General features: G+C 37.2%; 1 protein-coding gene across 3 annotated transcripts in view; it reads left to right on the forward strand.

Moving 5' to 3' along the window:
- NBAS (NBAS subunit of NRZ tethering complex) overlaps window positions 1-24,580 on the forward strand; it is a 342,092-nt gene that overhangs the window by 295,137 nt on the left and 22,375 nt on the right. For all 3 annotated transcript variants that reach the window (XM_036873210.1, XM_036873209.1, XM_036873211.1), the window contains one exon: window positions 4,821-5,016. In XM_036873210.1, coding sequence (XP_036729105.1) covers window positions 4,821-5,016 — 196 coding nt within the window. The remainder of the gene's footprint in view (window positions 1-4,820; window positions 5,017-24,580) is intronic.

The raw sequence follows: 24,580 nt of genomic DNA on the forward strand, positions 1-24,580 counted from the left end.
AATCATTTGTATATCTCTTTTATAATAAGATAAAAATGTTTTGAAATCATGTTCTCTTTTTATTCCTAAGCTCATTAAACCCTCTCCTTGCCTCCATAAAATGCTATAAAAATGGAATCATTTTCCTTCCCATTCTGGTTTTTTTTTTACATTGTAAAAGTCGTAATTGGGGGCTACCGGGCTCGAGCCCTGGTCCAGGAAGATCCCACATGCCACGGAGCAACTAAGCCCGTGCGCCACAACTACTGAGCCTGTGTGCCACAGCTACTGAAGCCCGTGAGCCTAGAGCCCGTGCTCTGCAACAGCAGAAGCCACCGCAATGAGAAGCCTGCGCACCGCAGCTAAGAGTAGCCCCCACTCACCACAAGTAGGGAAAGCCCACACACAGCAACGAAGACCCAACGCAGCCATAAATAAATAAATAAATTAATTAATTAATTAAAAAAAGAAAGTCGTAATTGGTTTTTACCCACCTGCTTATCTTGAAAAATTTCAAACCCACAGAAAAGTTGCAAAGATTGAAAAATAATGACTATATTCTCTTCCCCTTGATTCACCAATTGTTAACATTCTATCACAATTCTAACATTCTGTTTTTCTTTCTCTGCCTCTGTATATGTGTGTGTGTGTATTTGCCGAATCATAAGAAAGACTACGAATTTTAAAAACTCAAATTGAAATTAAAATGTAAACTATTTTGCAGCTAAAAACTTTAGGAGATACTGTCTAGTCGATTTCCTGGACAGCTTTTCCTACAGAGCTGCCTTTCATTTCTGTGCAGTCTTACTGAGCACACATGTTCACAGTATATATAGCCAAGCTCATCTATAACATAGTGCTTCTAGAACACAATGTTTCTGTTTTAGGAATGAGTTTTTGTAATTTTATTATGTATTTGAACTATCAACCAAAACTTAGAGCAGTTTTTTCCAAAATGTCCAATGTTATCAACTGCACAGCAAGTTGTCAGGTAAAAGGAATCTAAATCTAATGATTTGGAAAATGCTGTGATAATAATCTCTCTGTATCACATCAGTACCTGAATAATTTTAATCTACTGCCACAGTGTTCTGGAATTTGCCCCCATTTGGTTCAGTAACATTGCATAGTGATTGACAAGGCTGTAAGATAGTCCAAGTTCAAATATTGGCTCCACGACTTACTGTGTGACTGTGGACAAGTTATTAAACGTCTCTTTGGTTGCTTCCTCATCTACAAACTGGAGATGATAACAGAATACATGAAAAAGATAGTGACGATGAAGTGATGTAATTCATGGCACACAGTAAGCTTTCATAGTTATTATTATTAACAGTTTTCATTCTTGTTCACTGTATGCAGGTCTTGCATTATTTTTGTAACTTCCATCTGGTCTTCTTGACTCCAGCTTCTTCCCATTCTAGCTCATCCTACCTGCTCCCCTCTTGGCACTTGGGTGACAGGGTCAAAAATATCAGCTTCTTATTATGTGAAATTGGCTTGGACTCAAAGCCCAAAATGTACTTTAATCTTCTTTTCTCTTGAATTACACTTAATTTGACCAGTGTAGGCCTCACCCAAAGGGCGTGCCCCAGCCTGCACACCTCTCTAAGCCCTAACATGACTATGATATTTCACTGCTCGGAAACCCTCCATCATTCCCATTCCACACCATGTAAGACCAATGTCCTCAATAATCATTGCTGCCACTAACTGAAGTTCTTCGTTATGTGCCAGATAATGTATTATGTGCTTTATTATTTCATTTTATGTATTTCATTCTCAGCCACTCCACAAGTAAGGGGTCATTATCTATCTCCAATTTACAAATAAGACACTGAGGCTCAGAACCATTAAGTGACTTCTTGGTCAGTGTAGTGCTGTCAGGAAGTGGTCATTCTGGGAACGGAATCTGGGCTGACGCCTGCAAAGCCTGTGCTTTCAGAGCTTGAAGGTGCGCCACCTTTTCAGCCTGTGTGCGAGCTCCTGGTTATCCAGGTCAGGAGACCTGTCCTCTCTTTGCTCTCTCCTCTGATTGACCCCCAGACAGCTGTGCTTTTATTGCTCCCTGAATATGCTATGTCCTTTGAAATCTTGAACTTTTTTTTTTCCCTTGCTCTTCTCTTTATCTGGATTATATTTTCCCACCTTTCTACTTAATGTGCCTTCCATTTGCCCTTTGTGATCTGGTTCAGAGGCCACGTCCTCTGTGAAGCCTTCCCTGATTTTACTCACTCTTTCTTCAAAACAATTGTTCACATTTATATTATGTTAATATTTAGAGAATAGTCATTTGTGAAGTCTTTCTGATTCATTGTATTATTAATTCTTTGAAGGCACAGATCATATAATTGTTCATCCCTGATCATCCAGTACAAACTAGTACTCTGTTGATGTTGATAATAAAATGATGATGATTATTCGGATGATGGTTACTGTTTATTAAATCCTTCCTCTGTGCCACATACAATTCTGGGTACTTTATATAAGTTATCTTGGTTGCAAAGACTCCAAGAGACACACTTTCAGGACCTTTGTCTACTTAACTGTAAAACGGGAATGATGACATTTCATGATTTTTATTGAGAGTTGTTAGGAAAAGATTCATAGGTCCATCAAATTCCAAAATAATACTCTTTCCACTACACAGTACTGTCTGTTTGCTTTGCAAGTAGTAGATATCCAGGAAATATTTATAGCATTCTGCTTCTTTTGCACCCCAGTTTTGACATTTCTGATACATATTAAGAGTGACACTCGTAGGTAAAACTGACAAATGTCTTTGTAAATTTAGGACATGCTTGAACCAATTGTCCACGGCATTTTGTAATTTATTCCTAAATACAAATAACTAACTTTGGTTTTTTTAAATTTAAATTGCCCTGAAATTGTATTGGCAAGTATATTAAAGAATGCACGCTGAGAGAAATACTCAGTGGTATTGTAGAGTTTTTTGTTTTTTTTTTTAAACTTTGGGTTTATTTTATTTATTTATTTATTTATTTATTTATGCCTGTGTTGGATCTTTGTTTCTGTGCAAGGGCTTTCTCTAGTTGTGGCAAGTGGGGGCCACTCTTCATCACGGTGCGCTGGCCTCTCACTATCGCGGCCTCTCCTGTTGCGGAGCACAGGCTCCAGACGCGCAGGCTCAGTAATTGTGGCTCATGGGCCTTGTCGCCCCGCGGCATGTGGGATCTTCCCAGACCAGGGCTCGAACCCGTGTCCCCTGCATTGGCAGGCAGATTCTCAACCACTGCGCCACCAGGGAAGCCCCCTATTGTAGAGTTTTATTCTCAGAAGTTTTAAAAAAATTTTATGTGGTCTTGTTAGTTCATGGAATTTGGAACTTGATGTGGGTGATTTATTGGTGAAAGCCTAAGGATCTGGTTATAAAAGAATCTATATAATTCAGTGCTTTAGCCTGGATCTCTAGGGCCTTGTGGAAGTGAGACTTCTGTATGAGTGACCTCTTAACAGTCATCGATAGTAGTAATTCATCGACATCATCATCAAATAAGTTGCTTTCCTAAGATGGTCCATTTGGGATTATAAGTGAAAAGATTCTAGTACTCGATAGAAAGTTGTACAAATGTCCCCTTTGACAAATCCTTTTAGACCTCCCAGTTCTTTAATAATCACACATTCATATTTTATTTTTAAGGTAGTATCAAATTTGATACTCTAACCCCTTATTTAAATTCTATCACAGAAAAATAGTAGAAAGAACATGGACTTTGGGGTCATACTGCACTAGTATAGTTGTTGTGGGCATATACTATCACTTCCATGAAGCCTGTTTCCTCATCTATAAAATGGAATTTACATATACAGCATGTTGACTATAGTTAACAATATATATTTGGAAGTTACTAAGAGAGATCTTAAAAGTTCTCACCTCAAGAAAAAAAAATTTGTAACTATATCAGATGATGGATGTTAACTGAACTTACTGTGGTAATTATTTTGCAGAATATACATAAATCATGACGTTGTACACCTTAAACTAATACAATGTTATATGCCAATTATATCTCAATAAAACTGAAAAAAATTTCAATAAAATATGTACAAATTAAATATGTTTACTTTGTATAGTTATTGTCAACTAGTAATAGTTTATATAAAATTACTGAATGATGCCTGGCACTATTAGTATCATTAGTAGAAATAAACCATAGTTTTTTCTTTTTCTTTGAATTCAAAGTTATTAACTAGTTGATGAGATAAGCCATTCATGATAATTGTATTACAAGAGTTATTTTGTTTGCCAAGACTAAAATAATAATATTTCAATCAAAGATTTTTTCCAGATGCCTACCTGGTTATCCAAGACTCTAGCACCCTCCTATGTGAACTATTATCAATAGAAACAGTTATCACTCTAAAGCAGTGTTCTAATGAAAACTGTTTGATTTGGAAATCTTTAATTTTGCCCATTGAGCTAGTCGTCAATTCAATTCAATAAAAAGAGAGTCTTTTAAGCCCTGGGAACTGGATGGGCATGGGCATAACATCTTCATAGAACTTTGAAATAAGCCGTGCTTCTTAGTAAACTTTGCTTAAGAAATGGAGTAGCTAAGAACATATTGATTATTTTTATCTGCTTTCTGTAACTCATTTGAATATGGTACTGTTTAACTATCACATGCATTTTACATAGTTTTTAAACACCTAATGTGGTTTGCTTTAAGCCATTTAAAACCTACATTTTTCCTCGCAGTAGAAAAAAAAATAAAGTCACCCAACAAACAGTTGTTTAGATCAGTCACCGCATTTGATTACTGGAATTAGAAACTACTAAGTCTTTTTTTTTCTTTTTAATCTAATGCTTGATTTTGCAGGGAACAGCTGGTGTCCTCTGAGGACCTGCTGGAGTGGCTGCGGCCTTTCTGTGCTGACGACGCCTGGCCCGTGAGGCCCCGCATTCAAGTGCTGCAGATTCTGGGACAGTCGTTTCACCTGACCGAGGAGGATGGCAAGCTCCTTGTGTTCTTTAGAACGGAGGCCATCCTCAAAGCCACTTGGCCCCAGAGACAGGTAAGGGAGCATCTGACTGCTCATTTCTTGATTACTTTAAACCACCTTCAGGTGAATAATCAACTTGCTAATGCAAACTTCCCAGTGTGTTCATCAGTCCAACTATGTAGTAGTTAAATATGTGCAACAAATTTTGTTTTTATTTTTCCGTATGTTTGAATATGCATAGTAGATGATGCCTCAGTCACCTAACATGTGTATCTAATTTTTCTCTTCATAGGATGCAGTCAGGATTTTTCATAGTATCAGTTAATTATGGCAGCTCACCCTTTCCCTGGAGAAATGCAGATCTAAGTGGAAATTCAGTGTGCAGTATAGCTATTTCATTTCTTTTATGCTCTGCCCAGGCACTAAAATGCCCTCCGTTCTCTTCTGTATGCAGACAGACAAAATGCAGCAGACACACGAGATCTTTGGTTTCTCCATATCATCCTTCAGGGCTCACTCAGTCCATCACCTCTCTGGACCCTTCCCTGACCATTTCAAACTTAATTAATTGAACCTTGAGGTCCACACATTTGATCTATTATTATTACTGCTGTTACTACTACTACTAAAAGTTTTGTCTCCCCACTACTTGAAAACTGAGAAACTCTGGAGGATATACCTATCATTTTTCAAATCCCTCAAAGTATGCTGTGCACACATTCAGAGCTTAAATGCTTGTTGATTGAGTAAGTGGAAATGCCAATTCCTAAATCAAAGAAATACGGTGGCTGTTGAATTTTGGCTTAGATTCTAAACTGATGCGTCCTGAAAGCATAGGATCTAAGAGTCAGCACTTAATCAAGTGCTTTAGCTTGCAGAGTAGACTACAAGCCAATAAAAGTTAGAAAATAAGACTTCCTAGGTTAAGCTAGTCTGCAAAAGAGTTTCCTGGAAGTCTGATTCCAACTCAATTTACCTTCTAATTTTAAAGCTTTGCTTTATAATTTCTGTTTGTTTCCTTATTATTTCATTTAAAGAACAATGAACTTCTTTTTAAAAAAGAACCAAATATTAAGGATATCTCGAGACTCCTCTCAGAACATCTTTAGAATTACCTCATATATTCTCATTTCCCGCTGTGAGGGAAGCAGGTAAATACTGTTATCTATTCTTCAGAGTTAGGGAATTTGAGATTCAAACAAGATGGACTTATCAAAGATTCTCTAATCTTGCCAAATTGCTGAAATGGATTATATTAAAAGTCACTAATACCTGAATAATACTCTCTGAAGAATCATGACCATATCACATTATTTAGTCTCAGCATTTTGCTTTGCATTGCATCAAGAGACCACTAACAGGCTTTTTCAAGAGCAGTCTGTGAACACTAATGCAATGGGCTATGACATATACTCCAGGCCCCTGGCATAGTGAATGCTCGAGGTGTGCTTGTTTTCAGCAGACCCGAAGGTTCCCATAGCATCTCGGAGGTAAGCTCCAAACTAGGTCGCGTTATTTTTGCCGTGTGGAACCTGAAGTGCTGACTCATCCTGAAACAAATGAACGCTCTGACTTTTATGTACTTTTCTGCCAGAACCTCCATTTTTCAAGTCCTCAGCCTTTTTCAGTTGCATCTTGCTTGATGCCTCTATCCTGGCAGGACGATGATGCCGGCTTCTGTGGTTGGAGCCTCACTTCATGTCAGATCTGTGCACCGGGGATGTTATGAAGCAACGTGGAAACTGGGAAAAGAGGACAATATCCATCTTACCTGTTGTGTTGAAACATTAGAACATACACTTTGATATTTGGGTCTAAACGCTTCAGAAATAATATAAGTATAACCACTATTTCTTCTTTTAAGTTTTCCTTGATGTTCCAGTTATTCAGAGAACAAGTTGCAGCTTTTAGATGACTTCAGTGACTTCTGGCTATTTCTGAGATTTTAATTTCATCTTAGCTGAACTTTTTCCAAAGACAGTATTTAAGGGAGCTTAGCTTTGTCAAGAATCCTTTTCCATGCACTTTTCTAGACTGACTTGACTTTAGTTTCACTGAATACAAACTGTTGTCTCTCGTTTGCAAAGTCTGTCTGCTGCTCCTTGTTTCACCACTGTTTCCTCTGGTGGTGTGAACTTTTCAGGCCCTCAAAAAACATCTCTCCAGGATGTCTCTTGACTTTAGTAAAAGTCATCTCATGTCTCCTTCGCTTTTTAAATTTTCTACCTCCTCTTACTTTCCTTCTGTATAAGAACAATTTCCTGGTCCTTGGAAGCTAATGATCTGCGTTTCTTAAAGTATTTGGTAGTAGAAATAAGGAAACTACCATACATTTAGGTCTTTAATCCATTTTGAGTTTATTTTTGTATAAGTTGTGAGAAAATGTTCTAATTTCATTTTTTTACATGTGGCTGGTAAGGATGTGGAGAAAAGAGAGCCCTAGCACACTGTTGGTGGGTGTGTAAATTGGGGCAACCACTATGGAGAGCAGTATGGGGGTTCCTCAAAAAATTAAAAATAGAACTACCATATGATCCCGCAGTTCCACTCCTGGGTATATATCCAAAAAGAATGAAAATACTAATTCGAAAAGATACATGCATGTCAGTGTCCATAACAGCACTAATTACAATAACCAAGATATGGAAGTAACCGAAGTGTCTGTCAGCAGTTGAATGGATAAAGAAAATGTGAGATATATAGATATACAGATATATATCTCCAGTGGCACATTACTAGGCCATACAAAAGAATGAAATCTTGCCATTTACAGCATCACAGATGGATCTGGAGGTTATTATGCTTGGTGAAATATTAGGTTGGCCAAAAAGGTTGAATTTTGGCCTTTTTCCGTAAGATGTAACAAAAAACCTGAACGAACTTGTTGGCCAACCCAGTAAGTCAGAGAATGACAAACACTGTATGTTGTCACTTTTGTGTGGAATCTAAAAAATAAAACAAATGGACATTACAAAACAGAAACAGACTCATAGGTACAGAGAACAAACGGATGGCTGCCAGAGGGGAGAGCGGTAGGGAGAGGGCAGAATAAGTGAAGGGGATTAAGAGGTACAAGCTATTAGGTATAAAACAAATAAGTTACAAGGATGTAATGTACAACACAGGGAATATAGCCAATATTTTATAATAACTGTATATGGAGTATAATCTATAAAAATAGCGAATCATTATGTCATACACTTCAAACTAATACGACATTGCAAGTCAACTATGCTTCAATTAAAAAAAAAAAAACTACCATAGTGGCTTAATTATGTTATTTGTTTGTAGACTTCTTCAAAATAAATTAAATCACTGAGTGTCTCCTCCTCCTCCTCCTCCTTTAAAAGTTAAGTGTTCTATGTCAGCCTGGCATTGCTTATTCAAATCTATTTTGGAGGGCAAGTGAATTTGGTAGGGGAACGCTGCCTTATAAATAGCTGTTTGCTATTTAGAAAATGAATGCAAAAAACTTGTAGCATCAGAATGGAAGTAGCAACAACTTCTGGAATGCTGTAGAACTATGCCCATAGTTTAAATTTGAGGTAGTCTCCATTACTGTTTTTAAAAAACTGTGTTACCTCTCACTAGACCAGTAGAAAGATTGGGGCGCTGGTGGACAAATCACATGCATGTGTCTCCGTCCTCCCTCCACTGTTGTTTATGATCTTGGAGAAGATTCTTAAACTGTGAGCCTTGGCTGCTTGGTATGTAAAATGGAGCCTTGAACCAGAGGAGACAGAGGATGGTTTGCTCACCTCTGTCATTTCTTCGACACACATTAAACTGTCGTCTTCATCTCCATATCCCAAACACCTAGAAGACCCCAAAGTGTTGATTGCACGGGCTCTCATTTTCTTAATTTCTCCCTGTCTCCTTCTCCATCCTCAAAGGTAATATTAAGGATAGAGACAGAGTCTTACAGCGTAAAGATAAGAATAGGTAATGACATTGCAATGTTCAATTACAAGAAAATGTGGGACTGCTACCTTCACTGAGGCTGGTAATCCTCTTAGGCAGACTTTGCATACATCAAATAGGGACTTAATATTTAATTATCCTCAAGGTGCCCAAAGTAGTGATCCCACAAATCAATGTGTTGCTGGGAAACCAGCCAGCTCCTGCAAAATTACACACAGCGTCTGTGGGGCCTGCTACCTCACTGGTTCCCAGAGAGACAGCGATTTCTAGTTTTCTAATGATTAGTTAACAGAATTAAACATTCAGGGGCCCTCATTTTTCAACAGCTTGAAAGGCCTTCGTTTCCATCCCAGAAATGTGCCCCTGCTTGGCGGGCAGCAGGGAGACCGAGGGAGGGGAGGGAGGAATGTAGAGGGGGAGGGGAATGAATGTAATGTGTTAATCCCCTTGGTACAATGTATCTGAGTTTTTCAGGTTTGGTAATTTTCTAGTTAACTAGTACATGAAAAATATGGGTCAGAATACTGATGTTTCCTTAAAAAATTCCATACCCCATCACCTCAATTTTTTTTTCTGTTTTTCTGTAAAAAAGAACATGTGGCTTAGAGTTTCATTTCACTTTGTAAAATTTCAGTCTGTCTGAATTTGTGGTTGTAAGTGATCAACAGAAAGAATTAGTTTAAGACAACTTCTAACCTCATTACAAATTCATGTATACATGGAAGGGTACATTAGCCCTTCTCGTCAGAGGCCAGCTTGGCTTCATTTGCCAAAGCATCAACAAAATGCTCACTTCCTTGTCAGACAGAGAGAGCTCCGACAAAGATCAGTAGGAAAAGTTAAGTGTGCAAAGCTATATTTAGTTCCTCACAGAAGAATTACTGTTACCTTAAATGTCTTCAAAGCTAAGACTCATTGCCATAAATGATTTTCTTAAATATAGGATAATATTTGATGTTAAGAATATGTGTTCACACGAATACTTCTCTAATAGCCATGAAATCACAAATTCCTAGAACTAGAAGACACGTTCAAAAGCATCCTTGGTCAGTAGTCACATTTTATAGGAGGGATGTGGATGTCCGAAAAGGAAGAAGTTACGTACTCAGATTTTAGCATAAATGTCACCATTTCCAAAGTGACTACATCACCCAGTCACAACCTATTTTATGAGCATTTTTCTCTTCTAATCACTTACCCTTGTCTGCTAACTTCTTCCCCTCTATCTGTCTGTCTATTTATTATGTGATGTCTTTCTTCTTCCATTAGAATATAAATTCCATGAGAACAGGGGTCTTACAGACACTCAGTAAATATTTGTTGAATAAATGAATATTAAATCTTAAAAAACATGTCCAGGGTCACCTTTAAAGTGGCAAGGCCAAGACTCCTGACATTCAGTCCGACGTTCTTGCCATGAATGATGATTAGACCATGCTGCTTCCCCCTTACATGCAAATAAAATGATTTGCTTGGAATAATGCAACTGTTTCCTTAGAGAGTGGCCTGGTGCTTTTAGATTGATACTATTTTGTATTAACTTGACGTATTTTGCCGATGGTGATTTCTGACCAGCTAGTTGCTTCTCATGTGGAAGCAAACAAATCACAAGCCCGTTTGTCCAAATATGAGCAAGAGATCAATGTGCCTTTTTCCTAAAATGATTAAAGTTAAGCGAGCATCCGTGTTACTGGGTTCTGCAAATGTCTGGAGACCTTGAGAAGATCCTTCCTTATGAATAATGGGTTCTCCCTTTAAAGACTTCACCCTCTTGTCACTGGCATTACTGAGGGAAGATAAGGAGACTGTGGAATGTGTCTGTCCTACGTGCACATCACTGCACTTCATCTTTAAAACAGCCTTGCAAAGTAGTTACCATTCGCTGTGTTTTAGATGAGGTCACGTGACCTAGAAGATGAGGTTACATGACCTACCCAGCTTGTGAGCTATAGAACTGGAGTTCAAATCCAGCTCTGTGTGATCTGGAAGGCTGTGTTCTTTTTGGCCCTATGGTACTCCTCTGCCTATTTGCCAGGGGAATACATTCAGCAGTAACATTTCGGTAGCATGCTCTGCTCTCCTTTTCTCTTCCCACTGTCACTTTATGTGGATTGGATGTGATTAAGTGTGAGAAGTCAGGAGTTTGATTCAGAGAACAGAAAACATTGCTTCATCTTTTAGCATTTTTTCACTCTCTCAATACACAGCATTATATGTGTTAATTGCTGCTCAGTTAAAACATTCTGAAAAATGTGCCTAATAACTGCTGTTTGAACTGTACACTGTGTGAAATATTCATCGAAGATTCTTCAAGCGTAGATTATGCACCGTTCACTATGCTACTCTCTGGGGTTAGAAAAAGAGACAAAGCAGGTGGTAGTAAAGCGTTTGGGCTCTTCACCAGGTAGACCTGCATTCAAATCCCAGTTTCACCACTGACTAGCTCTGGGGACTTGAACAGTTACTGACCCTCTTACAACCTCAGTTTCCTCATGTGTAAAATGGGAATAATATGTGTGAGGGTTAAATGGAATCACACATGCAAAGCTCTGACTCCGGTCCCGGTAGATGGACGCTGTTGGTGTGGGGACTCCGATCCGATGGAGAATGTAGATTTGTGAACCAAGAAGTAAATAAGTGCTTCGGTGCTGTGGTAGAAGTCTGCATGGTGCGTGGGCTCAGGAGGGCAGGTAGCTGTTCTGTCTGGAGGTGGTGAGGAAGACTGCTTTGAGGAGGGCATTCTTGACCTGAGTTCAGCACAGCTGGGTGTACGGTGTGGAAGCAAGAGCCACTGGGAGATGAAACTGGAGAGAAGCAGGTCAGACGGTGGAGACGCCCCAGTGTCCTGCTCAGCTTTTACCTCAGTGACACTAAGGCCTCCAGGAAAATTGGTGCCCAGGAAGCAGCGTGATCAGATCCGGGCTTTAGGAGAAGCCCTCTGACCTCTGCGTGAACACGGGACTGGAGGGGCACCAGTTAGGGGACAAAGGCTGTGGTCAAGTTGCCTGACCTTGGCCCTGAACTCTGTATCAGCTTCAAAGATGGAAGAGGATAGAAAAGGGAGCTGAAGGAGTTTCTACCAGTGGACTCGGTGACTGCTTGGGTGCGGGGGATGAGACACGAGGCCAGTGCCTTTCTGATTTCTGCGAAAGTTACCAGGGAGGAAGTGGTGCTCCTTAACTAGCCAGGAAATACAGAAGAACCCGGTTTTGTGGAGAAAGACACGAAGTTCAGGACTGTCAGTAGTGTGTTTTAAATCTCAACAGCACTGTTTTGGGGAGTGGGAGTGAAACAGGGAGGCCCTGTTTACCCCCTTTGCGCAGGCAGAGTGTCCTCATGGCCATACGTGGGTCTTAGTTCACAGCTACCACCTCCTGGGAAATAAACTTGAGTTTAGTAAATGTCACTGGATGGGGACGGCTTTGACGCCAGCACAGGGCACCCTTCTCCCGGGGTCTGCTCAGGTCCCAGTTGGCTTTGTTTATAGTGGGACAGTTATATCCAAGTGCCCTTTGCTTAGTGGCCGTCGTGCTCCCAAGGAGCTGCACTGCTATTGTCTCTCCATCCCTCTAATGCATTAGAGGGAGAAGTTGAAGAAAAACAGGGGGAAAGAAGCAGGAGAAATACAAGTGTTTGAATATCAGAGAGTGGTGCGGATATGAGGTAGTTGGACATAACTTCTCTAATTTTTTTAACTTTTCATTTTGAAAATTTTATATTTGATACCAAAAATATTATGTCAACTGTACAAAGAATTTTACATACTCTTCATGTAGGTTCACCAAATATTACCATCTCAGACGACTACAGCTAACACTGATGCAATACCTCATCTTTTGTACCCATCATTCAGATTTTGTCAGTCAGCCCACTGATGTTTTTTTCTGATCTGAGTCCAATGCAGGTCACACGTTGCACTTAATGCCATGTCTCCTTAGGGTCCCGTAATCTGAAATAGTTCCTCATTCTTTTATTCCCCCCCTTTTATCACCTTGACATTTTTTAAAAAGCACTGGCCAATTATTTTGTAAAATGCCACTAAATTTGACTTTGTCTGAGTTTTGTTCGTGTATTCAAGTTGTGCATTTTTGGTGAGAATACCACAGAAGTGATTTTGGGTCCTTTCCAGTACGTTATCTTAGGAGATATACGGTACTGTTGTGTTCCTTTACTGACATTGTTCATTTTGATCACTTGATTGAGGTGGTGTCAACCATATTTCTTCTATATAAAATTATCTTTTTTCCCTTTGGGATTAATAAATGTCTTGTGTTGAGGTACTTTGAGATTGTGTAAGCCCTGTTTCTCACCATACTTTCACCAGCTAATTTTAGCATGCATTGATGACTGTTGCCTGAGTTAATGATCACTTATTAACTGGTGTCTCCCAAATGGTATTTTTTATCATTTGTTCTCCCCCGTATGTATTTATTCATTTATTCATTTATTTATTTATTTACATCACTACAAACTCAAGGATTCTCATTTTGTTCTGTGGTTGTAATCTATTACTATCACCATTTTAATGCTTTGCTCAAATTATCTCAGATTTTTCCATTGGGAACCTTTCAGGTTTTCTTCTGCATCCTTTTGACTTGTGCCCATCCCATCACTTTTTGAACCACAGATGTTCGAGACCCTCTTACACTTTCCCTGCCTGGATCTGGATTCAGTCATTGACTTTAAAGAGCTTGATTTTTTTAATAAAGAATGACATTTAGAAGCCAAGACTCGGGTGCTAGGTGTACTCATTGATGCAGTGGTATTATAGCTTCTAGATCCTCTTAGGGGACAGAGCACACATATGTCTACATCTATTTTTATGTCTGTCTATATTCATTTTAAAAACCGTGAGTTTGGGGCTTCCCTGGTGGTGCAGTGGTTGGGAGTCTGCCTGCCAATGCAGGGGACACGGGTTCGAGCCCTGGTCCGGGAAGATCCCACATGCCGCGGAGCAACTGGGCCCGTGAGCCACAATTACTGAGCCTGCGCGTCTGGAGCCTGTGCTCCGCAGTAAGGGAGGCCGCGATAGTGAGAGGCCCGCGCACCGCGATGAAGAGTGGCCCCCACTTGCCGCAACTAGAGAAAGCCCTCGCACAGAAGCGAAGATCCAACACAGCCAAAAATAAATAAATAAATTAATTAATTAAAAAAAAAACAAGCAAACCATGAGTTTGTGTTGATCCTTCCAATTCCAATCCAGTTCCATACAGTTTAGTCTTCTCTCCTTCCTTATTTGTGAACTCCTTTCTCTGTCAGTGAGAAACTTGACTCTCATTATCCACAGTGTATTTATTTATTTGCTTAATCCTAGAGTACACATAAAGTAGTTATGGAAATTCCAGCCAACTTACTAGCTAGAATATTTGTGTAGAGCTCTTTTTGTCTTTAACCTTAGAGTAATAGTACTCAAAAATCTTTTTTCAAGGTTACTTCTCCTTCCCTCTCTCTCTCCGTCCCGTCCCTCCCCTTCTCTCTCTCTTTTTTTCACACACACACACACACACACACAAACCACCTCCACTGTGATTTGCTTATTCACTTATAGTATAGATAGATTAATTTTATTTCTATTTGTATGGTTTTTGCTCTTCGTGTTTATTTCAATTATGTATCCACTTTTTGAATATGTGAAACATTTACATGGAATGTGAGAGATCATTCTTTGGAGTTTGGTGTTCTTTCTTTTTCACTTACGATACTTTGAAGTTTAGACACTCTTGGCCTGTAATTGTGCTGAATGTATGGGTTTTATGTAGTTTTATTTGTTCTTGTTCTTTTTGTTTTGGAGGATATGTAGGTATTCTATATATAGAATATATAGGAGGCCACATAACTCAATGGCCACCATTTTCTTCTACTACACATAATTCTCTGGATAACTTCCAACTGTAATAAAAATAGATTCAAAATAAAAACTCTGGTCATTACAGCAGAAATCTGTTTTTCCTTAAGCTGAGAAGATGCTTCACATACTACCAGTTTTCATGTTTTTTAGGGCCATCTATGAACCAAACATTAGGCTTTGTATGTGTATCATCATTCAAACCTCATAATAACCCTTTTTTTAAAAAAATAAATAATAAAAACATTTACTAGAAATTATGTTTTCCTACATCCCTACAGGTGGAAGATTTTGTCCATAGAGAAATGGCAATCAGTTGTTTACAATTGATATTTACATGGGGATATTAGCATATTTAAAATGTTTTCAGACAAAATGAGCAGAATGTACACACAACATGCAAACAACATCCCATTTTTAAAAGATGCAGTGACTGGAATAAATTTTAGGATGTATATTGGATAGATAATTCTGTATTATGCAACATTTGAAATTAGCCGTGTTGGCAAAAAAGATGTTTCAGTGTGAACTTCCATGATTCCGGTCAAGGACGAGTGAATGGTGGAACATTTCATTAAACACAGAACAATAGAGAAGCTGATTATAAGGCAAAGTCATGGATCCATTTTTTTAATGAGGAATTTTGTTGCTTACATAATTATCAAGGCAGCCAAATTAGCATATTTACAAGAAAAAAAGGAAATTTCCTAAATCACAGGAGGATTTTGACACAGGTCTCCCTATGATATCGTTATGAAACTGATACAAATCATAATAACCCTTTTGTTTTTTTGTGTGTTTTTTTTTCTAATTTATTTTTATTTATTTATTTATTTATTTTTGGCTGTGTTGGGTCTTCGTTTCTGTGCGAGGCCTTTCTCCAGTTGCGGCAAGCGGGGGCCACTCTTCATCGCGGTGCGCGGGCCTCTCACTATCGCGGCCTCTCTTGTTGGGGAGCACAGGCTCCAGACGCGCAGGCTCAGTAGTTGTGGCTCACGGGCCCAGTTGCTCCACGGCATGTGGGATCATCCCAGACCAGGGCTCGAACCCGTGTCCCCTGCATTGGCAGGCAGATTCTCAACCACTGCACCACCAGGGAAGCCCCCATAATAACCCTTTTGATGGAGGTGATCTTATCATTCCATTCAACACATGAGCAAATAGGCTCAGAGTAGTTAAGAAATCTTTATAGTACCTCTGCTAAAACATTGCAGAATGATGTATAATAATGAACTACCAATACTGTGGCTGCCATAGTAGCTCAATGTTAGTTAACTCAGTGTTAGATACCTATACAGGTGTGTGTGTATGTATGTATATTGTCCTGTATTATGTTATATATTATGTTATATTATTCTCAAAGTACCCTGATAGGTTAGGTATTATTACCTTATTTTTACAAATGAAAACACTAGGGCTTGGTGAGGTATTTTTACATGGTCACAGAGCTATGAGGTGGCAGGGCCAGTATTCCACCTGAGTCTGAATGATACACTACAGTGAAAGCATTTCCAGCTCCATGAATTATTCTATTAATACCTTATCAACATTAACTAAAAAACAAAATCTGGCCTTAAAAAATTGGCTTGTATAGCAGTTCTTTAAAGTAAACATGTGTATTTATGGAGGCTCATATGGCATGATTGATTATTTGTCCTAGAGAAAAAATTTGTAAGGCAAATCTTACTTCTTATTTTAAAACAAAATATTTTCCCCCTCTCATATGTCTCATTTAAAAATGTTTTCATTAATTATATTTAGCCATGTGAAAATATGTATTATGTATTGAAGTTACAACAGCACTTATGGGGAGTGATTATGGAATGCTTTATTGTGTAATTTCTATATTTTGAGATACAATAAAATAAGTAGGCTGTAGAACATGGCTCATAAGTGTGGTTGCTAGCTTTTTGTGTATGTTTATGTGTTTATGCACCCCACATACAGCCTCAAACATCTGGAAAACCCTTTGGAACTTAATTCTTTCATTGGGTTTCCCCCCATCCCAAGGGCATGTTTGCTGTGCCCTAGGAGAGACTTTTTATGGCAGTTGAGAACCATTTATTCCTGAGGAGTTCACAAATAGGCACTCATTTTCCTAATATACCTTAGGAGAGAAGCAGAGGCTAAATGTTTGTGCTCATCACCAGACCTAGAGGCAAAGGTGGGAAATAATTCAATCTCTCATTTCTTTGTTCCTTATCAGTACACCCTTCCTGTGGTAGATATTCTTCCCTCTGCATGGGCTAGGGAAGGTTGTTTAAACCTTCAGGCTGTCTCAACAACACATTTTGCCTTTTTTATAAGCAGTGCAAGATATAGTACTTATGAAATTCTCCCAATAGCTACATCTATTCTTTAGTTCTCTGCCATAGAAATGGGAAAATCTCCTAGAAGATAGCTATCCTACTTTTAGTATTTAAACTTTAGTCCTATTTCCACAATTTTATGTTTTCTATTTAATAAAACTTATACTCAGAAATGGACATGATCATAATTTACGTTCTGTTTATATTCTCTTATCTAAGAATAATAATCAATTACTATAATTAATAATAATAATACTGTTTACTGAGTACTTAGCGTGTGCCAGATACTGGTCTAAGCACTGCTGAGATTGGTGGGGTAGTCTAACAGCTTCTGACTAAGTCCAGCAGAAGCTTATGACTTTTTTGTCTTCTAAAAATTTGACTTTCCTTCACCAGAGATCTTGGTTAGACCCAGTGGACACAACAGACAGTGTTGGCCACCAGAAACCTTATAAAAGGAGTAGCTGTAACATACAAGGGTCTAGTATTCTAGAGACCATTTCTGTCACCTTTTCATATTTCTGTATATCTGTTGAAGTACGGATTTTTGTTTGTTTTGTATTTTGAAGCCCTGTGTACAGAAAGCTCAGTCTGACTTTACTGTGTTCGTGAATGGAGTTGCCTTGGTAACTTTAAATCAGGTGTCATCATACGAGCCTTTTAGAACAGCTCATAAACTCACATTCAAGATAGGAATATGGTGATTAATGATACTACTATCAGTAATAATCCTCTACATGTTGGTAATTTTTTTCTATTCATAAAGTACTTTCATATGCATTAATACCTTGTTCATGTTTACAAATATCTGAAGATAAGGTAAGCTGCTATCAGTGCCTACAGGAAGGTGCCGATTTCAGGAGAGGTGCCTCAGTTTAAGATAGTCATGTTCACTTTCAAGCAGCCGCAGAGAAATTTAAGGTTAAAGCTGTTCTCATCTGAGCGTAAGTGACTCAGTCCACTTTTTCAAGGACAGTGGCTCTCTGTCTGATACGGAGGCTGCAGCTGCTTGACAGACTGACTTACCGCAAGGGCTAAAGTCACCCAATTCAGTGAGGAGAGAAACATCACTTTCAGAGACAAAAGGGAAAGAAATATTCTTATGTTTGAGTCACATTCGAATTTTGCCCTTTAAAATCCTGTGATATTTCGTTACTGGTGTCAGTATGGAGTTGTCACCAACTCTACGGTGCCTGTAAAATAGTGAACATTTTCACCCCCTGCTCACTGGGGAAGGGACAGAGGTGTTAAAACAGATACATGTTCCTTTTGTTTTCACTGGGAAAAAGGACAGAATAAAACAAAGTGTAGGAAAAAAATAGCAATTTCTCTCAATTTTATTTTTACTGATCTTTGGGAGGCATGCTTAAGAGTCATTTCAAATACTTTAATTGTTGCACAAGTAAATGAGATTTTAAAAAGAGATAAAAGTTAACCCATGATTCCGTTATCCTAAAATAGCCATGTTTCTTTGTATTCTTTTTCTGTCCTGCCTAATCTATAGGCATAATTCTTGTTAGAAGAAATCATAGCACACATCCAGCTTTCTGCTTTTTTATATCTAGCGTATTATGTAGATGATAATATAAATAATACCCATCATTTATTGTGTGCCTACCATGTGCCAGCCTCTTGCTAGCTATCTTATTCATATCCTCTTATTTAATGTTCACAACCATGATATAAATATGAAGGATCTTCATCTTAACAAAAGAGGAAATTAAGCCTCAGAAAGGTCCAGTAATGTCTCCAAAATAAACATTTTTCTGTATTACTTTGACTTTACCAACAATATTTTAAAAGCTGCACATTTAATTGAATTGACCTTTATTATTTATTTTAGAGTCTCCTTATGTAGTATGTTATAAAGTATGTTATGAAGTCCTTATGAAGTATGTTGGAGCATTTGATAGCCACCTACAGTTAGTTTTTCCTCTCTTTTAAAATACATTCTATAGTCATTTCATATTCTGTTTGGACACCGAAGTCATTTCTCTGTACCTCTTATACTTTCATGAAATATATTTAGATGCTGGGAATATATATTTCAATGCAGACTGCAGTACTTCTCAGAAAAGAGAGAATCTCATTCTTTCGTAGGTCCACATTCATGCTCAGCCAGGTGCCTTGTTTTGGGGTATTTTAGGGAATTTTAGTTTGCATGATATTAATATAAATCACATGCTCTCACAACCTCTGTAAGCCTCTGAGATGTGTTTGCTTTAACTTTTATTGTCTCAGAGCAATACTTCTCTTCCTAAATTTTTTTTTAGATAATTTGTCAGATTTATGACATAGTGATTTTCTTCAACTGAAAGTTGTTTAAATTTTTTTACCATTAATGAGCACTATTACTAGTTGTGATATGAAAATATATTGGGACAAAACCATCTTATAGAAAGTAAGTAGATAACATCAATATGTTTATTATATTTTTTACCAAAAAATGTGTATTGATCATTTGCTGTGCTTCATGTTCTCTTCTGATCACTAGGATTTTAATTATAGCTGACTTTTTTAACACTGAAAATTTGAAGGCATTTTCATTAAAATTAAAACAAGAATGCCCAATATCATTATTATTTTTCAGCATCCTAGTCAATGTAGTAAGACAAGAAACAGAAGTAGGAGCTGTAACTTTTTAAAAAGTCAAAATTACCATTATTGTAGATTGTATCATCCTAATATGTGGAAAACCCAAGAAAAATACTGAAAATGACTAGAAGTAATAAGTGAAACTTATTATAAGGGCTAAAATCAATGAAAGAAGAATACATAGTATATGTGAAAATAACTCAAGTCACTGGTATAGGGGCTTAGTATATGTGGGTCTAATTATAAAGACGTACCTTTTTAAACTTAGTGTGTCATCATTTTCTTAAATAAATTTTACAGTAAATATTATTCTTCAAAAGAAGAAGTATTAACTCTTTGATCATCTAGAAAACCATGTTTAGGAACCTTCACTTAATACTCTTTTCTAAAGAACAGAGTTTGGCATTAAGATAGACTAGTCTTGTACTCTTTCCCAACAGGATGAGTTGTAAACATCTCAAAAAACTGCTGAGACAATTCTCCATGGATTTCTCACGTTTCTCCAAGTCTTATGAGCAGAGGCACTTTGCTTATCCCTGGATCTTCACGGTTTTCTCTTATGTTTTTTTTTTCCCTAAAGCTTTATAGTTTTACATTTAACATTTAATACATTTAAATCTCTTATCAACTTTGAGTAATTTTTGCATTAAGTGTAAGGTTTGGGTTGAGGTTTATTTCTCTTTTTTGCCTATGGATATCCATTTCCTCCAGCACCATTTGTTGAAAACACTATCTGGTCTCCACTGAAATGCTTATGCCCTTGGGCAAAAATAAGTTGGGCATATTCGCTGCTGGGTTCTCTATTCTGTTCTTTTGATCTTTGTCTCTATCCTTCTACCAATACCACTTATCTTTCTTACTGTAGCTAAAAAATCTCAATATCAAGTAGAGTTATTCCTCCCACTTTATTCTTCTTTGTCAAGATAGTTTTAGCTATTCTAGGGAATGTCTTTCCATTTACATTTTATAAAAGCTTGACTAAATCTACAAAAAAACGTTCTGGGATTTTGACAGACATTGTATTAAACCTGTAGATCAGTTTAGCGAGAATTGACATCTTTACTAGGTTGAGTCTTTCCATCCATGAACACAGTGTATCTCTTCACTTATTGATTTCTTTCATCAGCATTTTATATTTTTTTTAGGATATAGATCCTGAATGTGTAAATTTTAAAATTTTCTTTGAAGCAATTATAAATGGTATTATGTTTTCATTTGTTCATTGTTAGTATATAGAAATGAGGTTGATTTTTCTGTGTTGATTTTATCCTGTGCCTTTGCTGACTCATTCATTAGTACTAGGTTTTTTGTTTTTTTTTTTTAGTAGATCTCTTGAATTTTCTATGTAGACAACCATGTTATCTGCAAATAGAATTTTATTTTATTTTTTCTAATATGTATGCCTTTTATTTATTTTTCTTGCCTTATTGCAGTGGCTAGAACTCCTAGTATGATGCTAAATAAGAGTGGTAGGAGTGGACTTCCTTGTTTTGGAGTATAATGTGGAACTATCACTTCTGTTTGGGCCACTTTACCTTTCTGCTTTTAAATATCATTGCCTTGATTATCAGTTGGTGTTATAATCTTTGCTTTAATCATCAAATATAATTTAGAAAATTTATATAAAAAAGGATTAGTCTATTGTATTTACCCATATTTCTGCTCTTTGTATTCTACATTCTTCCTTCTGATGTTCCACAGTTCCTTCTTCTATCATTTCCTTTCTGTTTGAAGAGCTTCCTTTAGCTAGTCGTTAAGATGAGGACTGTTGGTAACAGATTCTTTTAGTTTTCCTTATCTGAAAATGTTTTTATTTTCCTTTTTTTCCTAAAGGGTAGTTTTTCTGTATATAGAATTTTCAATTGACAGTTCTTTTAACACTTGAAGAATATTGTGCCACTTCTTTCTGGCCTCCGTGGTTTCAGATGATTAATCCAGTTATTCAAATTGTTGTTCTTTCTTAGGTAATGTGTTATTCTGGCTGTTTTCAAGATATTTTCCCTTGCCTTTTGTTTTCAAGAGTTTAATTGGGTTGTGTCTTGGAATGGATTTCTTTGGGCTTACCCTTTTTGGGGTTAGCTCAGCTTCTTGAACCTGTAGATTTATATCTTCCACCAAATTTGAGAAGTTGTTAGATATTATTTCTTAAAATACTCTTTCAGCTCCACTTTCTTTCTCCCTTTCTTCTGGAATTCTGAGAAATGACCTTACCTGAGATGTCTTCTGTTTCTAGGTGAGGAGTCAGGAAACACTGGGTCTGAGTGTCTTCCTTCTGTTGGTGAAGGAACACAAGATACCCTCCTGCTGCGTTGTTCCTCCAGTCCTAGGGTCCCAAACTAGTTTGCTTTCTTTTTTACCACCTTTAAGAGTTCTCCTTTGGTGTCTCATTATTTTCATAGTTTGTAGTTGTGCTTAGCAGAGAGGAGTAGGGAAAAATGGGTCAAAACCATTTTGTCCAAGCTGGAAGTTCCTTGTATATGTTTATCTTTTATATTTCTTTATACAAAAATTCATTTTGAGTTTTAGTTACCAGAATTTATTTTTAAAGCCTTATAGACATGATGAACAAGAGAAGCTTATGTTATTTTGGTAAGTTTTGATAAATTTAGGTATTTTAATATGTGGACACGAGTCCTAGATGAACACTTGTATATCAGAGTATATAATGATTATCTAACAAAGTATATTCTTTATCATGTGTTAAAAAAAAACATGTGCTCAAGTTCATTTTTAGGCCCATTTTCTTCTCATATAAGGTAAAGCTTTCATAGCTACAGTGATAGAATTTAAAACTGCTTTCTTAAGAGCTGAGTAATAACAATTTGACATCCTTTTTGATAACAAAGGAGTATGCAAGTGTCCATACACAAAATGGATAATTGTGTTAAGTTACTACATTTTTCACATTTGTATTTTAAACATGTGTGTCAATGCTCTGAAAAATAAGTTACTAATAATTGAAATGATTAGTGAGGATTCAGAAGAAAATGTTTCCTGACAAAGCCATACTCTTAAAATTCTGTGTACGTGTGAGAAAGGCATTGTACAAAAATCTTATTAGCAAACACATTTTTTAAAATGGAAACTAATATTTGTACACTAATATAAAAACAAACAGAAAGAGATCTAATTTATAGCTTCTAGTTTCTCTTTCCTTCCCTTATGATACAGTTCATGCCCTAAAAATTTACAAGCTATTATAGTTTCTGAAAAGAAAGAAATCTAAATGATATTGAAAACACGAGTCACTTTTTCCTAATCTCTTCATTTTCGTGATATGGCTGCATTTCATGTAAAGGAGAATCATCTTTTTATTAATTATACTGCAGTTAATTAAAGAAACTGGAATATTGGCACTGCTGGGAGACATAGCATTCAATTGTTTAAAAAATATTTTTTTAAGCACAAAACCTTCTCTACAAATAAACTCAGATTATAACTCAGAAAGAAGAAAGCAGCCATTTACCCTGCTGCAGACCTCCAGACACCTCCTTAGAACTTCTGGGACATCAGGGATTTTTGAAGCCCATTTTTTAGATGAGGAAAAATGAGATTCAAAACAAGGGACTTTATTGAAATCACATAGCTAACCACAAGGCATCATCGGTTGAAACATAATGTCAATACTCATGCTACCTCTGGGTCTTTTTTAGTGATTTCCTTTTGGTGGGTTCTGTTTTTTAAACCTTACATCTATCTCTAATAAAAAAGAACAGCCAAAAATTTATGGTAGCTCCATGAATATTTAATATAAATCTGTGTTACAGGATTTTATAAATAAATTATCTTCATTCATTCATTTGTATATCCACACATTATTTCATTCGTTCACTAAATAAGTACTGTGCATTTACTCTATATCAGGCATTATTTTAAGTAGTGGGGATAAACCAGTGAACAAATAAGTTTCTGTTTTCTCAAACAAATATGCAATATGTCACATACTTGTAAGTGCTAAGAAGGAAAATAAAGCAAGGTGAGGGAGGTAGATAGGGGTGGGGGAATGCTACTTTGGGGGGGTAGTTACGCAGTGTGTTCCCTCAAAAAGTGACATTTGAGAGATTTGAAAGAAATGAGAGAATGAGCCATGCAGGTATCTGAAGAAAGAATGTGCCAGGCAGAGGAAGCAGATCAGAGTTCCCCAGGTAGAAGCGGGAGTGATGAATGCACAGAGCGCCTGGGAGGCCCCGAGGCTGGAGAGGAATTGAAGGTGGTGAGGTCAGATAATGACAGATGGATGTCTTGAGTTTGAGAGGGTTTTTTTTTTTTAAACCTTTCTTTATAAATAGGCAAGAAAATATTGCCAAACTCCCAATTAGACCACTAATTTAAATAATTCAAAGCTTCTCTAGCTTACTGAGTCCTCTAGCTTCAGAACATCCTGATCTGAGTATAATTATATATCAGCTCTGCTGCTTGCTAGCCGTGTTACCAGGACAGATAAGCCTGTTGCTTCATCTGTAAATTGAGGTTAATAATACCTGTGCAGCTCTCCATACAAAACTGTTGTAAGGATCAGCTAACTTACTGTATTATAAAATTATTTTAAAAACAAGAAAAAGCTTTTGGGTTATTATTCCATGGAAGAATGACATGGGGTTTTAAGTCAGGTTTTGAAGGATCTGAATGGTCACTGTGTGAGCAAGACTCCACATGGTAATTACCAATAATTTCATTGTACATATCAACTTTTGTGAAAATGCAGAATTCATGGTATAACTTTTTCAGGTGACTGCTGGAGTCAGAGCCAGGGTGACCATTAAATCAAATGTTTTGGAAACATGCATTAGTATAGACAATTTAGCAAATATATAGGTAACCATCTATTCTCATTTTCCTTTCAGAATATCATCATCTGAGTCCAAATATAGAGAATCTATGTTGAGAGAGGCTAGGAAACAAGAGAACCAGCTTTTGGTTTACTTTTATATTTAAAACTGCTTTCTAACTTAAAATAGCAAACATT

The sequence above is a fragment of the Balaenoptera musculus genome, chromosome 13 (genome assembly GCF_009873245.2).
Source record: "Balaenoptera musculus isolate JJ_BM4_2016_0621 chromosome 13, mBalMus1.pri.v3, whole genome shotgun sequence".
Lineage (NCBI taxonomy): Eukaryota > Metazoa > Chordata > Mammalia > Artiodactyla > Balaenopteridae > Balaenoptera > Balaenoptera musculus.